Raw genomic sequence first — 18,083 nt, 5'->3', positions numbered from 1 at the left:
GGCTTGAGGTCCCATCCAGGGTGTATTCTTGCCAACACGGTATGCCTGGGATTTGGATCTAGTCAAGAAGACTGAATAAATGAAGGTTTGCATTCTCGGTTTGTGTAATGATATGCACTGAAGAGGCACCGGGAGTGAAAGGGTTAACTCCGGCTGAAGGTGAGGCACCCGTAGCTCTGGCTCCTCCCCTGCAGCTTTGTAATGACGTGGCAGCGTCGCTTCTCGGCCATATTTGCTACGTCAGCGCACCAGCACAGTCCGCCCGAGCGCGTCACAGATCCTGCTTTCAGGTATGTTCAATATTAAAAGAAATAAACAGTGTTGTCATATTTTATATATATATGGATTTTGACATAATATGTTTGTGTGAGGTATTATACTATTTGTTGTTAGTAAAATAATTCGGTAGTTATTTATCAGTTCGCTTAAATAAACGCGTATCGGTTGTGTTTCAGAGCTAACGTAGCCTTCTTACCCGGATTCGGTTTATCCGCTAGCCCGTGTCTCATTAACGGCTGGACGTGGCGATGTGGCAGCGCAGCCGACTGGGTTTTATGGAGCGTAACATCAGTTCAATTCATTTCGTTGTTTATGAAATGTGGAATTAGTTTTAGCTCGCTAACCAAATCAAACGGTAGTTGCTTAACCCAGTTAACGTCGCTAATGTAGCCGGTTAGCAGCCATGGCGTTTCTAATGAATGACCCAGTTTAAAACACAGCCCTGGCTACTTCTTGTTCCTGTTTATCGCTGTTTATACAAGTCTAAAGTTAATAAGAGACAGGTCTTCTAATATTAAAAGTTTGAAAGAGTGTTTACTTTCTCCAGTTTAGAGACAAGCGGTTTATATGTAAAATGTATTGATTATGTGTATTAAAAGCAGAGTAACCTTTCGTGGTTTAAGTGACATCACTTTTAAATAAAACAACAAAACATCCAACATGATATTGGGGTTACGTCAGAGTTGAAAGTTCTGCACAGTTGTTAATGTGGCGTAAGCGGAAGTCCACTTTAGGCTATCTTTCATCTTGGGAAAGCTTGGGAGAATAAAAGGCAATGTTAAGAATCGTTTAGAATGGGCGGTCACTGGTCGGGGAAGGAAGCCTTTAATGTTGGTTTTGAGGAAGACTGGACTGGAAAGTTGTCTTTAAAGGACATTGAAGCTAAAGAGGGGGAGGTCTATAGGTATTATCTCTGCACATTGCACACAGGCGGTGATGCAATGTGCAGAACTCCAAGAGGACACGTGTCGAGAAGAGTGTGTGGAAGTGCTGGATAAAGCAGTCAGAGTTCAGGAAAGGATGCATTAGGTGTTTTTACGGAAAGCTGGTCTGGAAATCGCTTTTACGAGGCTGGGAAGGTGAGCGAGGATGTAACCTACAGTTGGCGTTGATGGAATCAACATACTGAATTCCAACCGCCGTTAAACAATAACGAGCAAGAAACCTTTTAATTGTATAGTTTCGCAGATTAGAAATGTGAAGGACTGCTGTGACTACTGCTTCATTTAATTTTATTCTCCTTTACATTTATTTCACAGCAGATAAATTTCAGAGGGTGCAATGACAACCTTCCCTGAGTTCATTCAGCAGAATGAAGACCGAGATGGAGTGCGTTTCAGCTGGAATGTTTGGCCCTCCAGTCGTCTGGAGGCCACGCGTATGGTAGTGCCTGTGGCCTCTCTCTTTACCCCGCTAAAAGAGCGCCCAGATCTTCCACCTATACAGTATGAGCCTGTACTATGTAGCCGTGCCACCTGTCGAGCTGTGCTCAATCCGCTATGGTAAGTCTGTACTTATTGTCTCAACTACTATTGTAATGTATTGACACATGGTAATCTGTCCTCCAACTTCAAATTCTCCTTAAATATTCATAAGTGGTAATACAGGAAAACAAAAGCTCCACTGGCACACACCCTGTTTGTGTAAAGGTTAGTCCAGTCACAGCTTTGCAAGGGCAGCCTTGTCTCCCATAGTTATTCTAGGGACCTTTCCTAGGGAAATTTGCGTGACAAAGTTAAAGTATTAGCTCAGTATTCATCACATCCAAATTCCAAAGTAATATGTTGGTGCCACTTTAGTCAGTGTTTGTTTTGATGCAATGTTCATGTTTGGAACTGAATGTTTAAACATTCTGATTTAAGTTTACACAATGACTTTTAAAAATATATATATACTGGAGTTTCTTTACTCAGGCGCATATGAGGTTCCCAAAGTGAGATACTTACCCAGTTGTTAGTAAACTCTGGCTTTACAAACAGCCTTTTTGCCATCAAAAATGCTGCTCATGGTTAATTAGTTGCTTTCTGAAATAGCGAAAACATTCCAGTTACTTTTTTAACATATTTGCTTATAATATGTTTTTCTAAATGTGTTTTCTTTCTGTCTCAGCCAAGTGGATTACAGAGCAAAACTCTGGGCTTGCAATTTCTGTTATCAGAGAAACCAGGTAAGAGCTTTCCTGGTGAACAGTAATTAGATCAGACAGTTTGGAAGGCATCTGTTTTTAAAATTAACATTTTAAATGTAAATCTCTTCTAGTTTCCCCAAACGTATGCTGGAATATCAGAGGTGAACCAACCAGCTGAACTGCTTCCACAGTTCTCCACCATTGAATATGTAGTCCAGGTAAGTTTTTTGTATTGGTCTGTAGCTAATGCATATATTCATTTAAATCTAAGTAATCACACCATTTGTACCTGATAAAGTCCCTGACAGTGAAAGCTAGCCTTACACTGTATAAGTTTTGTATGGTTTTGTTGTCACTGCCTGTTCTATTCATGCTGGGTAAATTGCATATGAAACAAATAGATACACTGCATTGAAGTTCACAGAGCTTGGCAACGTTACTTATTTTAGTTTTGAATGCACAATACATTTCAGACATGCCATGCATATTATAAGCTAAGTGATGACGAGATCTGAGCATTCACTGCCTGTTTGAAAACCTTGTCTGACGTGACTAATGCGTCAGTAGCGTCAGTACTATTTAAAGAACAAATTTGTAGTCACACCCATGCGTTCAAAGACTGCCTGCGTCACTGACTGGGGCACACCTTCACTCACAGTAAAAGGTAGAGCCTTTTTTTGGAATTGATAGTTGCCTTTAAGCATACAAATAAAATATAAACATGTTGTTTTATTCCCAAATTCTGTATACCATATATACAGCCTGTTTGGCCCATGTTACAAAAATGTGTTTTGACAGCCCAGACTCCAGAATGGGTTGATGTGGTCCTTGCATGTAAGGACTACTCACAATAAGGGATAATACAGTTAAAGATAATGTTTCTAGACCGTTTTAAGAAGAGCTGCTCTTTAATTTGGGAATTCACAGGCTCCCAGTATAAGTTATTTCACATTGTTTTATGATTTAATTATGTAAGGATGGATGTAAGTCTCAAATTCTGAAATTTAATTAGAACTTTTAAATAGATTTTCTGAATTTTGCATCCACAGAGAGGTCCTCAGATGCCCCTGAACTTTCTGTATGTGGTAGACACATGTATGGAAGATGAGGATCTGCAGGCTCTGAAGGAATCTCTGCAGATGTCTTTGAGCTTGCTGCCTCCCACCGCTTTAGTGGGTCTCATCACATTTGGCCGGATGGTACAGGTGCACGAGCTGGGTTGTGAGGGCATCTCCAAAAGCTATGTTTTCAGAGGAACCAAAGATCTCAGTGCCAAGCAGCTACAGGTAAATGCTCCTTCTTTTTATAAAAAGTCTGTCAGATATAGAAATGCCTGTCAGATATGTTTAACTTTCTTTAGTTTTAGAGAATTTGCTGTTTTTCTTTATATAAAATAATAAATCTACATCAGTAAAGATCTGTTTCACTAATATTGGGGCATAGGACAATAGAGAGACTTTTTTATGTATGATTTTTTTTTTTTAAATTAGCAGTATAAACGGTTTTAGATTTAGGGGTTTCTCTGGTGGAATCGTTCTCAGTGTTTTGAATCATGCTTTGTGCAGGAAATGCTTGGTCTGAGCAAGCAATCTGCAGCTCAACAAGGCCGTGGACCTCAACAACCCCAAGCTCCTCCTTCTAACAGGTATCTACATTTTTTTATGTGATAGGGTGAAAATTATTTATATCATGTTATCACTTAAACTAAATAACAATTTCTGGGCTTGTCAGCTGTGGAACGTGTCACAGAAGGCTAAATCTAAACTTGAATCTCATAGAACCTTTGGTCTACAGTTAATTTTTTAACTCCAGCAGGCACTGTATCTAAGCAGACCATTTATTGGCTTATAACGTGGTATAAAATAACATATGAATGCATGTTCTTTTGTTTAGATTTCTACAGCCTGTGCAGAAGATTGATATGAACTTGACTGATCTCCTGGGAGAGCTGCAGAAAGACCCCTGGCCTGTCACCCAGGGTAAACGACCCCTTAGATCATTAGGGGTCGCGCTATCCATTGCTGTTGGACTGTTGGAAGTAAGTGTCATTCTGTAATAGCCCTATTCATATGATATAAAGGTTTAATAATCACTGGGCAATAATGATCAGTATTGTAAGTTATGTCACAATATGATTTTTTTAAAGATGATATGCATATTATTTTAATTAAAAATAAATTTAGTTAAGAATTGAAGCCATGGGGTTAAAAACTTTGTCAAATATATGATGATATATATGATTTTTGATGTTTTATTTATGGTTTTGCTGTTTGTATTTCTTCTCTCTTTATAGTGCACATTCCCCAACACAGGGGCACGAATAATGACCTTTATTGGTGGTCCAGCCACCCAGGGCCCAGGCATGGTTGTTGGAGATGAGCTAAAGATACCCATCCGCTCCTGGCATGACATAGAGAAAGACAATGCAAAATTCATGAAAAAAGCCACTAAAGTGAGTTACCTGAACCAGCATTTGGGACTGACTTCTATATTTTTTTTCTAGCTTTAGCTTTTTGTTGTCATTTGCAATATGTGAGCATTAATGATATATTAATATAACAAATAAAATGTTGACTCTCCTGTTGCATGCCTTAAAACTAAGAGCTTAATGTTATTCCCTTGAAGCATTATGAAGCCTTGGCGAACAGAGCTGCAGCCAATGGACACATCATTGACATTTATGCCTGTGCTCTGGACCAGACTGGACTGGCAGAGATGAAGTGTTGCACCAACCACACAGGGTGAGCAAAGCATAAAACATTATAATTGGATTAATGTCTGTTACACCTAGCCACGTATATGAACTATATTTCTTGAATTCAATGGCAATCATTTTGTTCTAGATTTTAACTTAACTATTTACATGAATGCTGATTCAATAAAATATGCATTTACATGATTAATATTTAATCAGAATAATGTTTTTTCTTTAATTGGTTGTCTATCAGAAATCTAACAGAAGAAAGTTTATTTCTTCAACTTTGAAGATAACTCATACTTACCTTATTCATTCTGATTAGAGAAACATTTGGATCAAGTGTTTATATTTTCATTTTAAACATATTTCCCAGGGTAACCACCTGTTTTATTCAAACTAAAATGTCACTTTGTTTGAACCAGATCGTATCAGACTGTTGACTGTTCCTAATTAGCCGTTTGCATAATGCATTTATACACATTGAGCTATTATTCTGATTATTAGTGTAATAATATGGTTTATGTAAATGCACCTGCTGACAGTAAAATGGTGGACCTTTTATACATGATGATTATTAATATTATGAATCATCATGGTATGAAATCTTCTCTTCTTTTTGTGCAGGGGTTACATGGTGATGGCAGACTCTTTTAACACATCCCTGTTTAAGCAAACGTTCCAGAGGGTTTTTAATAAAGATGTGCAAGGATCTTTTAAAATGGCCTTTGCAGGAACTTTAGAGATTAAGGTATAGACTCGACATATTTTTCTCCATGATTTAGAAAAGTAGTCAACATGGCTAACCTTATTTTATATTTCAGACATCAAGAGAGATTAAGATATCTGGAGCAATTGGACCATGTGTCTCTTTAAACGCCAAAGGACCTTGTGTGTCAGAAAATGTGAGTTGGATGTTATTTGTGAATCTGATGTAAAATAAATATATATGATTGTCTTATTGGTGACATCAGATGTTGTACTTTAACGGAAGCATTGTACATCACCTCTAATATATTTTCTGGTCACTTATTTTAGGAAATAGGAACAGGCGGTACTTGCCAGTGGAAGATCTGTGGTCTGGACCCCAACACCACACTTGCAGTTTACTTTGAAGTTGTCAATCAGGTATGTGTGTTCACTCGTATCACTAGACTGTGTCTTTCTATCAGCATGTCGATTCTTGTTTTCTGTAAGTTAACATGGTCAGAAATGACAGGCAGGAACCAGAACTACACCTACATGTTAGATGCCTCTGAGTATATTTTGTATGCAACATTGCATGAGAGATTGTTATGTTTAGAACTTCCACTAGAGGGCATAGGTAATCAAGAAACAAGAATATTTGCTCAAGCTGTTCTATGAAATAGATTAAAGTGATTTTTATTTATTGGTTTACAACATAGTATGTTTATTAATTTACGTATCAGGCAGACAAATCTTGACCTCTGACCACAAAACTAATAAAAATCATATTTTGTATGTTGTAGTTCTGTATGGTGTTGCATCGAAAAAAATCTTCACATGCTTATTTATCAGCTGTTAAAACATTTGTAACTGAAAAACATCAAAGAACTATTTCTCATTCAAAACACTTTACTTGTTTAAATATATTTCAAGGTTTTATCCAATTATCATTGCAAGGAGTTTTTTTTTCTTCGCCGCTAACTTGCTCATAACAGACAAACTGATCATTTAAAATTTATACATATTTCCTCACCATTCCATAACTTATTTTCGAAATCTTTAAAATGTTATATAAATAGAATTGAATTCAAAAATAGTAAAATTAAAAGTTCATTTGGTATTCCTTTACATAAAATATTCTTAAAGAAACCCATTTCATTTTCAATATTTCTCTCAAAAGAACTCTTGCAGAATAAACTCTTCACTTTCCCACCGAGGTCATTAATTATGCATGTTTGTGCTTGTAATCTGTTTTCAAAGCCCATTTAGATACTGTGGTACATATGAAAAGGTACCAGTTCTTGTAACACAGCAATGGTCTCATATTCACACAGCAGCCAGAGATAAGAAAGGCATGCTTAAGCCTCTTCAGACTCATTCACAGGATCAGTGTGTGCTTGTAGTGCCTGAGGTGCACTGGACTCTGAGGAAGGACAGTTGTGGCTGTCTCTGCATATTTCTGTACTTCTGGAGAAGGAGTTCTTCTGTGCATGCTGCCAGATTTTATTTATGCTCCTGCGCAGGGCAACTCTGTACCTCCTAATAGGAACAAGGTCATAATTAACCACCTACACATATGTACACACTCAGCAAATTGTCTTTCCTTTACAATATGTTTATAGCAGTGTTTTTGTGCAACATGTAACATTTTATGCAGGGATATTTTGCTATTAATGCCTCTGAACCTCGCTCTTAAAAAAAAAAAAAAAAAAAAAAAAGCCCTAAATTGTCTGCATAACTTTATGCAATTCATGGTAATTTGTCCCACACACATTGATGGTTAAACTTTAAATACTGAAGGATGTCGTTACTATTGCGTTTAATGTACATGGCATAGATAAGTAGCTCTAGAAAAGTAGATCACTGTGTGCTCTTCTGGTAGGCAAATATCAATAATAATATGTCTAACAAAAAATAATGCTTTTGTCAGTTTATAAAAATCCGGCATTTAAACAGTACATTATATAAAGAGGGTACCTGGTTGCCTGACCTAAGCATGTACACATAGAAACAAAAGTGTGTTGAGAGAAACTGTCATGAATGAAAGCACTTCTGTGGAAATTGATAAGTAAGGATTTACTTGACGCACCTTTTATTTATTTTTTTTGTTACTTTTTAAGGACACACACTTAAAACCCTTTGAAGCCTGCATCATTCCACAATATCTAATCAAAGCATTTTCCTATTTTTCATACAAAAAAATGAGATGTTACTAGCCCACACTAAAGTTTACTCCTTTGCTTACGTCTGGGTCATGGAGTTGATCCATGGGTTGAGTGTGGAGGTGAAGAGCACTAGCCAGGTGGCTACAGCAGAGGCAGGTTGAGGGCTCTTTTTTCCCGTCAGAGTCTCATAGAAGCAGATGGTGATGTATGGCAGCCAGCAAATAAGTAGGCACACTGTTGACATACACAGTTCGAAGGATTTAGTCAAGAGCAAGAAGTTTGTTTTGACCAGTAGCATTGTAAATTTACTAGTATTGACACTCTGTGATTATATAGTTTCGGTAGCAACCTCGGTTATGCTTTAGTTAACCTTTGACTGACAGTACATTTATTTACTGGTTTTGCTTGCTTAGAATTATATTTTCAAAAAAGTGCTACAGAGCGATGGACTCCAATTAACTTATTTGGTAAATGCATGTTAATTGGCGTCTATTATGTTTGATTAATGTCTGGGAGCAATGAATGAGATTCAGACCACATCAGATTCAGATAAGAATGACAGTAAAAGAAAATATTCATGGAAAAGGAAAGATCTGTTCTGTACCGACTGAATGTGGGTAAGGTAGCAATAATAAGCAATCTCGAATAATGGAGAGCATTCTGTCAAAGATCAAACTCCAACAGTAAATAATTATCGAGTTACCTTGTCTTATTTCTCCTGCAGCTTACCTGTGGTTGTCACCATAACAATGGAGCTCTTGAAATAATTATTGGCAGGCACATAAAAACAATGGTGTTCGTTGCAAACAAACGTCCCTCGTCGTACTTGATTTCTGGCTATGTACATTATGTATCCATACATGGAGCACATTGCCAAAATGGGCACGATTATTCCCACTACTATGAAGAGCATATTGAAGCCAGTGTTGGCAGGCTCAAAACAAGGAGCACAGAGAAACCGGTTGCTGCTATAACTATATCTTCCAAAGCCCAGCAAAGGCAGAGAGGCATTCAAGAGCGAATAGACCCAAATGACAGTAAGGATAACTCTGGTTCTGTGCGCGTTGAAGATCCTTGCGTATTTAAGAGCGAAGCAGATCTCAGTGAACTTGTCAATGGTGGCCCAGGTGAGCGAGTGGACTGAGGCCAATTGGAGCAGCAGGAAAAGAAAGGCACTGCCTTGGCACAGCGCACCCGAGCTGGCATACCCCTGTGGTCTTAACAGGCTGTTATAAGCTCCGAAAGGGATGGTGGTGAGGCCAAGTGCCAGATCACTCAGGCTGAAACTGAGCGTCAGAGTCCATGTCTCCGTCTGCAGGCTCCTGTCAGATAGCAGCAAGAGTAGCAGTATGGCGTTCCCGCACACTGAGCACAAACTGGAACTAATCATCAGAACTGCGTATACCACCTCTGTCCGCTCCATCATGCTAAACTAAAAATTATTCCTTCCCGCTACGCTCATATAGACATCTGAAGAGAAGCATTTACTGTTGCCATCCTGCATCTTTTGCAGCTCAGTTGCTCTACTGCGAATCCCAGCCATTGCGTTAGACTTTTCCAAGAGAAATCATGTTTTACGATCGACTTATCCAACACTGCCTCAGAGCTCCAGAGAGTGATGGTGGCTTTTATGCAGGTGTGGACTTCATGCTGTGCCTCATGATTAGATGATCCAATGCAGTCATTAAAGTTCTCAGTGCACTAATCTCTGTGGGGAACATCAGCTTAGCCTGCTTTTTCTCTCCCTCTCTCCTCTAACATTGCATACAGTCACTTTACATGGCAAAACCATATGAACAGTAACAAGTTTTCAACATTTACAACGGACAGCTTCAGTGGACACAGGCTGTGCAAATGACTGGAGCTTGGTTGTTCTGTAAACAAGAAACTCTAGGTTTAATATCCTCTTACTGCGATATCTACTGACTGGCAAGTTAATGAGCCTTTCTGCCTACAAGTGTTGTTAGGGTAATTGGCAAGAAGTATGACTCATGCGGTTTAAGACTTAATCATTAATTATTGCTCTGCAGAATTCACTAAGCTTAAGCCTTTTTTCCAATTATTTTGTTTGTCTCTCTTTCTTTGTCACTTTTCTTATGATTGTTGTGTGGATTTTTTTTTTCCCCTCCACAGATTGTCAATAACACATAATAACTTCTGCTGCCTGCCGTTGTGCTTTGGCCGATTACTTTTTGTGGATGATTACATAATGATTGAAACTAAAACTGGCATATTCATTTGTGATTACGAAAAATATTTTAATCCTGTCTAATACAGTTTCAGTGTTCAATTGCTGTTTGTTGGCTAATCATCAACGGCAAACTGGAAGTTTTGGCAGTGTTTTGCAAGCATGACATGGGTGTAATTTAGATACTGGCAGTTTGCCATGTGTTTTTTTTAAATATTGCTTTTAGCATTGCAGAGCGCAGGCCGTTTGACAGGCAGCAATGATTTCTTTTATGCTTTTGAAGTGAAGCAATGTTTGATTCAATGATCAAAAAGTATTCTGAGCTGCCGTGGGCTTTTAAAATTTTACGTCTGTCCTCAGTTGTGCATTTATTTTTACATACTAATGATATTTACAACATTTAAGCTAATATTTCTTCAAGATTCAAATAACTTTATCAATCCCAAAGGGAAATTGCTTTATTAGCAGAATGATTTGTAGTATACCACATCTTCACATAAACATACATACATAAAAATAATTAATACAAAATATTAAATACAAATAAAACCAATTAACCTGCACTTTACCTTTAAAAAAAAAAAAAGAAAGAAAAAGAAATCCCGACAGATAAGTGTTTCCGTTTATGCGCGCAGGCGCTGTGTGTGTGAATCTAAAGTAAGCGGAGAGGTGCAATTAGCCCTTCTCGTCTGCCCATTCTCATCTTACACAGTAAACCTTTCTCTTCTCTTATTTGAATTTCACACATGCGCGCACACAAGAGTAAATGCGTGTGAGTGAAGGGGCAAGGTTTTAAATTTTGCGTGCGCACATATAATGACAGGCTGAGGGATAAATGGATCTTTAATCTCTCTAATGAAACTTTCTTTTGCTCTACACACGCGCACATGTGTGTTATAAGAAACAGTACAGGTGCGCTGTACAAACAAAAAATACGCACTTACAAACAAAAAATAAAATATGTTTTACGTGCACACATGTGGTCACAGTGTTATAGTAAACAGTACACACATGCACGGATGGATGTTGATTATACGAGTGAAAGAAGCACACCAAGCAGAGAAGACGATTACCTACAATTCTGCAGCGCAAGAGAGAGAAACCATTGGATCATTTGTGATCACATGACGCTCCGCGTCAATACAAGAAGCGCATGCGTGCTACATGATGCATAAACTAAGACTTACTTGTTCTTGCGGAACACTTGCAAAGCGCGTTACCCGCAATCTGCGGTTTTACTGTATTTGGATGGATTTTTTTTTAAAAAGGTTTTGCTTTGTTTTGCAGCACAATGCTCCAATTCCCCAGGGAGGTCGAGGTGCCATACAGTACGTGACCCAGTATCAGCACTCAAGTGGACAGAGACGCATCAGAGTCACCACTGTCGCCAGGAAGTCAGTTCCTCTTTTTGTATTCATTCACTTTAGCTATTACAACAGATAATCTACAGATTTAGTAAAATGTTATCATCTGACCTTGGTGCTTTTTTTTTTTTTTTTTTTTTTTTTTTGTGCACAGCCTATTGTGTATAATTCTATTATTTGAGGTCATTTTCAGCCTTTTGGCTTTACGAATATCGTGCCTCTAAAAAGTATCTTGGGTCAAAGGGCCTATACATTTTCACTTATTAGCCATTTTCTTAATGATCATTGACATTTTTGTATGTCTCAGCATCCCCAGTTTGTTTGCTTACTTGAAAATTCAGACAGCTGTGGATGAATCAATGTGGCTTAGATTGATGAATAAGTGTGCAAAGGTCAGTGCCATGATTACTCTTTGTCTTTCTCAGCTGGGCGGATGCTCAGACGCAGATTCAGAATATCTCTGCGTCGTTTGATCAGGAGGCTTCTGCCATCCTCATGGCCCGGTTGGCTGTCTATAGAGCTGAATCAGAAGAGGGACCAGATGTCCTGCGCTGGCTGGATCGGCAGCTTATCCGTCTGGTGAGAAGAGTCTGACAAATTAGGCTGAATCAGAAAACATAAAAAAGAAATTGATTTAATATTCTCCAAACGTTTCTCCCCATTTGTATTTACCCTTTTAATTGCTGTTTTTGTTTCAGTGTCAGAAATTTGGAGATTACCACAAGGATGACCCTAACTCCTTCCGTTTCTCTGAGACCTTCTCCCTGTATCCTCAGGTGAGATTGAAACCTCTGACGTTTGCTTTATTTGAAGTCTCGATCTGGCTTCTGGACTGCTGAAGGTTAATTTGGATGTTTATTTTGTTTATTAACAGTTCATGTTCCATCTGAGGAGGTCTCCATTTCTGCAAGTATTTAACAACAGTCCTGATGAGAGCTCCTACTACAGACACCATTTTATGAGACAGGACCTAACTCAGTCTCTTATCATGATTCAACCCATTCTCTATGCATACTCCTTCAATGGACCCCCAGAGGTAGTTACAAGCTTGTTTATAGATGTTTCTATTACATACCAGATTTGCGAAGATTGCAATTTATTCATACATTTGGTATCTTAATAAGAGAGAGAGTTATACATTTTAGATTTATTCATCATCCTTACGGTGAAGTGTCCACAATAATCCATTACATATTATGAGGTCTTCTGTGGTGACTCTAAAATGCATTGTCATAATGATCATAAAAACTTAACTCCCATGACCCAACAGATTATTGCTTGCCATCTCTTATCACATCCTAGCAAGCTATATCTGTGTTTAATTAGTAAACTGATTTTCATTACTAAGGGAAATTTATATTCTTCCGTGAATTTTCTTAGCACTGACAGACTCTATCCAAGAGATGGTATCTATTTTGAAACTTTAGTTAGAGGTTCTGTGCAAGCGACTGTGTATATTTGAGCGAGAATAATTATCCCTTGTTCTTGTTCCTGACAAAGTGTGTAATTTTCACGGTTTGAGCAGGCGGCAAAAGCTGTCCGTAATGTCAGGCTGAGAGATTCCCAGTGGTGCATTAGGTTAATAATACTGAAGTGTGTTATATGTTTGGGGTTTCTCCAGCTGTGCCACATGTTGTGCATAATAAAAAATGGTGAGAGACAGTATGGGGTAACATCTGCACTGTGACTTTGATATAAAAGCCTAAATATTTATGGAAATTGTTTTCCTTGCATGTAGCCGGTGCTGTTGGACAGCAGCAGCATTCTGCCAGACCGAATCCTCCTAATGGATACATTTTTCCAGATCCTCATATACCATGGAGAGGTAAGTACAAGTTTTCTGCTGACCTTTATTAAGTAAAGGGCTTAATTTTTTTACTCCAACGTGTGAGGTGTGTCAGATTGCTAGTCTGAGTGTCTGACTCGCAAGAAGAGGTAGTTCAAGTAGGCTTTATTGTCACTTCAACCATATACAGTTAGTCCACAGTGAAACGAAACAACGTTCCTCCAGGACCAAGGTGCTACATGCAACATAAAATTCTAAAATTCTACATGTAAACATAAAATTACAACATAAATTAACCGAAATACTAAACTAGCTAACTAAGAGGCCTAGTTAGCTGGCTAGCAGGGACAAGACAGATTGACCTAACATAAGTTAACAGAAACTAACTAACTAAGGAAGACTATCTACAGGGTTTTTTACAGACAATAGACAACATAAAGTGCACGTGCAAATGTGCAAACAAAAGCAACAAAGTGACAGTGCGACAACATAACGTAATGATAAGGTGTTGAGGTAGTTACAAGAATTAAGAAGTTAAGAAGCTAGTGCAAAAAGTAGTCCAGTAATGAATATTGTACAAAAGAGCATTTACAGGTTGGTGTGTATGATAGTTTGGTAGTGTAGGTCAGTGTGTTTGCGCTTTGTGTTGATTAGTCCGTCCAGTCTCAATGTTTTGAGGTAGCTGAGTTAAGCTGAGTGATAATGTTTGAGAGTGTGTGTGTTTATTAGTCCAATCCCTTTTTTTTGAGAAGGCGGATAGCTTGTGGAAAAAAACTGTTGCACAGTCTGGATGCGTGTGCCCGAATGCTTCGGTACCTTTTTCCAAATGGCAGGAGTGTGAAGTGTGTGTGAGAGGGGTGTGTCCAATCAGCCACAATGCTGGTGGCTTTGCAGATGCAGCGTGTGGTACTTTGTAAATGTACCTTAAAAGTACTACATATTGCAATATTGCCTTTTTTCCTGCAGACAGTGGCTCACTGGAGGAAAAATCGCTACCAGGAAATGCCAGAGTATGAAAACTTCCGGCACCTTCTTCAAGCACCAGTAGATGATGCTCAGGAGATCCTGCACACACGTTTTCCCATGCCTCGTTACATCGACACTGAGCACGGGGGCAGCCAGGTAAACATACACAGGCGAAGAAAACCTTTTTCTAAATTTAGTCTTTTTAGTGCTACTAGGCAGGTGTAAGAACTGTGTATATACAGTCATATAAGAACTAAAAGCCATCTTCTTGGATGTAAATATAGGTAACTGCTCTATAGAACTATAGAAATTTATAGAGACGTTACAATTTTATAGATCATCTTAATGGTTCCTTTTAATCAGACGAGAGTGTAATGGCTCAATCACCTCTCTGCACAGTTCTGCTGTTTAATTATCCCATGGTTTAGATTGAAATCCTTACACTACCTGCAGCTCAATGATTTCCTTTTATTTTTATTTTTTCCATTAGGCTCGGTTCTTGCTGTCCAAAGTCAACCCTTCTCAGACCCATAACAACATGTATGCCTGGGGCCAGGTAAATGCATAAGTGACGACCATCAGCATTTTCATGCACTAAATATTATTTAGTTCAATGTAGGATTAAACCTTTTCGCATATTATTGTACAGGTTTTATGGTACATGTATGAAACATTTGTAAATAAGGTTAATGTTGTCCTTTGATTAACACAATACACATGTAAAACATTTGAATATCATCTTAACATTCCATTGTTTAAAATTTTTGTTTTCTTGCTTTTTAATATAAAGCCCTTGGTACTAATCTGTCTGTAAAGCTTGTATAAAAGTTAAACATTCACATTTGCATGCGTGTATAATTGCAGGTTGTTTTGTGCATTCAAATTTTCTCATTACTGCATTGACTTTATGGTTCTTTATGCATAAATATTTGCCTTTCTGTCTGCAGGAGTCAGGTGCGCCCATCCTAACAGACGACGTGAGTTTGCAGGTGTTTATGGATCATCTGAAGAAGCTGGCAGTATCCAGTGCTGCCTAAGAGCTTCTTCTCATACACATGCACCAATCCACATTTCTAAATCAGCAATTAACATCTCTTGGAGCTCTTCTAATCTGTTTTATGTTGTCATCTCAAACCCTGCACAAACGAAGTTCTCGTTTTTCAAATACATCTAATTTAACGAAAGACTGACTTAATAATTAACAGATCAGTTCTATCCACTATGTTTGCAGTCTGATGTCTATCAGACTATAAATTGAGGTGGATTACCAGTATTGGTGTAAAGAAGCCCTGCAATACTGTATCATGGTCTCTGTCAAGTTATAAATGATAAATGCCATTCCCCTGTAATGGAATTATTGTATCAGATGAAATTCTTTATTAATAATAATAATAATAATAATAATAATAATAATAATAATAATAAACTACCTAGAAACACAGAAGCAGCATCACTGCGGCCTGTTTTACAAGAATGCGTATCAGCAGATCATCTTGAGTGTAATGCAATTGCTTTTTTTCTATCATAGTCTCCATGTAGTGCAGAAATGAAAAGTCTCAGCTATGAACATACTGGCTTGTGGAGTATGAGGAGTCTTTTGTGTGATGTTCTGCTATTTATGCTTGTTATTCATAGTGTTATAGAATTATATACCTGATGTTTCTAATAAAACTGTCCTTATTTCACACCTGCTTTGTAGTTTTAATACTAATAATCTTGCTGCTTGTCTCGTCAGCTGTAGACAGAAACAAAACAATAGCCGTTTACTTCCTATCCTGTAAATGATAAATGTAAATTATAACTACATTGTGGTTATTTGCTTAATTTTACCCTGTCAAGGAACTGCACCTTAATTACGCCTGCACTTAGATTTTAGCAGGAGAGTACTTGTATCTTTAAAAAGGCACCACAACCGAAAATGCTGAGTAAATTAGGATTAATGTGAGTTTTGGTTTAAGGAGAACCTATGTTAATGTTGCAAGTTGCAACTGATGTGCTGAGTTTAGAAATTTGTGACCTCACATTTATAATTTAACTTCAGATGGGCATTAGTGGCTCAGTGGTGGGTTTTTCGCCTGCCATGCAGAAGGCCTGCTTTCGATTTCCAGCCAATGCCCCAACCCCAGCCATTGGATGCAGTGCTGTTTCCAAGTCAGGATAAAATGGAAGGGTTGCATCAGGAAGGGCATCCGGCAGGAAATCTGTGCCAAGTTATTATGCAGGTCGATTGGTCCGCTGTGGTGATCAGCCACTCCGGAATTGTGATGAAATTTCTCATTAATGAAGGTATAAAACCAATTGATTTACAGAAGACTTCAAGTGCAGTACAGTGATAAGAGAAATTAAATTATGTTGGCTGTGTAGTATTATTTTTCCTCTAAACATGTCAGTTGTCACATCATTGATGCTATGATGTGACCATCAGAAGAGAGGCATATATTTTATGTTGAAATCTGTATTTATTTATTTTTTACACATATTGGTGTACATTATATATACACATACAGTATGGCCAGGCAGTGTGTATTCCATACAAAAAGAAATGCAATATGCATAACATGTATTAAATATGTACATTTAATGTGATAATCAGGGGAAGATGTAGGTGGAAGTGGGTGACTGTTGCTAAAGAGTCTGACAGACTGTCCCTGAGTCTGGATGTTCCGGTTGTGATGTACCTGTATCATTTACCAGACTTCATAAGTGTGAACAGTGAGTGGGCAAGGTGAGGGTGTCCCTGCAGACACTGTTGAATCATCGTGACAGGATCCATGTCAATATTTTCTGGGAGTGTGCTGATCACTCGCTGTAACTTCCTGTCCTCTGTGGCCCAGTGACCAAACCACAAGCAGTGCAGAAGATTAAAATGGTCTCTTTCTACAACCATCACCAGTAACATTCTAAACAACATTCTTCTCTTTTCTCTAGAAATACAGCCTCTGCTGTTTATGTTTAGTGATTACTGATATGGACATCCACCTTGTAGTTACTTCAGACCCTCTGATCAACAGTTGTTTGCAGCGCCCTTTATTTTCCTCAGGTCTACAACCATCTTTTTGGTCTTGTTGATGTTTAGTGTGAGATTGTTGTTCTCACACCATATCTGCCACTTTTTTTTTTCAGCCAGTGATTCTTGTATCATTAGTAAATTTAATGAGAGTGTTTGTCCATTAACAGGGTGACGTGTCGTGTTGTGTGTCTCTCTACTCCGTTTTAAAAAACGCAGAACTATTATTCCCCTTCGCAAATCAAGCAGTGAGTGACGGTGCTCTGAGCCAATGAGTGAGTGACAGTGCGCTGAGATAATGAGTGAGTGACAGTGCTCTGAGCCAATGAGTGAGTGACAGTACTCTAAGTCAATGAGTGAGTGACGGTGCTCTGAGCCAATGAATGAGCTCTGAACCACTAAGTGAATGACGGTGCTCCGGGACAATGAGTGAGTGACGGCGCTCTGATCCAATGACGTTTGGCATTGTCTGGTTGACAGTACATTTGCCAAATGATGTTAGCGGCGGGGCAAACATATTTCAGCCCCCACCCCCAGAATCGTTCCTGACTGAACGTGCAGCCCTGTGCTGCCATCTGGCTAACAGCCTGTTTCAACAAAAATCTCCCAGTTAAACCCAGTTACTGTATGCCATTTAAAGGATGATGGTAATGTGTAGTATCATGTGTCTTTTAAAGATGTCAGTTGTCACAACATCATTGATGCTATCACGTGACCATCAGAAGCGACGCATATATTTTTCATGTGGTCTGTATTTTTTCTGTTTAAAGTTGAACCCAGTTATGCCATTCTTTTTAACATGGTTGTAAGTTTAAAAG

General features: G+C 38.4%; 2 protein-coding genes across 3 annotated transcripts; one reads left to right on the top strand and one right to left on the bottom strand.

Moving 5' to 3' along the window:
• Positions 1-219: 219 nt before the first annotated feature.
• Positions 220-15,943, top strand: sec23a (Sec23 homolog A, coat complex II component). Of its 2 annotated transcripts, none has more exons than XM_053509915.1 (20): positions 220-290; positions 1,539-1,781; positions 2,389-2,446; positions 2,539-2,625; positions 3,457-3,693; positions 3,973-4,052; positions 4,301-4,445; positions 4,701-4,859; positions 5,033-5,148; positions 5,730-5,853; positions 5,927-6,007; positions 6,141-6,230; positions 11,430-11,536; positions 11,932-12,085; positions 12,205-12,282; positions 12,381-12,542; positions 13,245-13,331; positions 14,259-14,414; positions 14,749-14,814; positions 15,206-15,943. In XM_053509915.1, the coding sequence occupies exons 2-20, from the start codon at positions 1,561-1,563 to the stop codon at positions 15,293-15,295; spliced, it is 2,298 nt and encodes a 765-aa protein (XP_053365890.1). In that variant the 5' UTR covers positions 220-290; positions 1,539-1,560; the 3' UTR covers positions 15,296-15,943. The 2 variants fall into 2 exon arrangements, with proteins under 2 accessions (XP_053365890.1, XP_053365891.1); XM_053509916.1 differs by having other exon boundaries at positions 245-290; positions 1,542-1,781.
• LOC128535847 (histamine H2 receptor) lies at positions 6,238-11,421 on the bottom strand. The gene is made up of 3 exons (XM_053509917.1): positions 8,684-11,421; positions 8,035-8,188; positions 6,238-7,328 (listed from the first exon to the last, which is right to left on the bottom strand). Exons 1-3 carry the CDS (start codon positions 9,378-9,380, stop codon positions 7,148-7,150), a joined length of 1,032 nt encoding a protein of 343 aa, XP_053365892.1. The 5' UTR covers positions 9,381-11,421; the 3' UTR covers positions 6,238-7,147.
• Positions 15,944-18,083: the final 2,140 nt, after the last annotated feature.

The sequence above is a fragment of the Clarias gariepinus genome, chromosome 13, assembly GCF_024256425.1.
Source record: "Clarias gariepinus isolate MV-2021 ecotype Netherlands chromosome 13, CGAR_prim_01v2, whole genome shotgun sequence".
Classification (NCBI taxonomy): domain Eukaryota; kingdom Metazoa; phylum Chordata; class Actinopteri; order Siluriformes; family Clariidae; genus Clarias; species Clarias gariepinus.
Note: the sequence above shows the minus strand (reverse complement) of the source record. Positions and strands in the feature narration are given on the sequence as shown.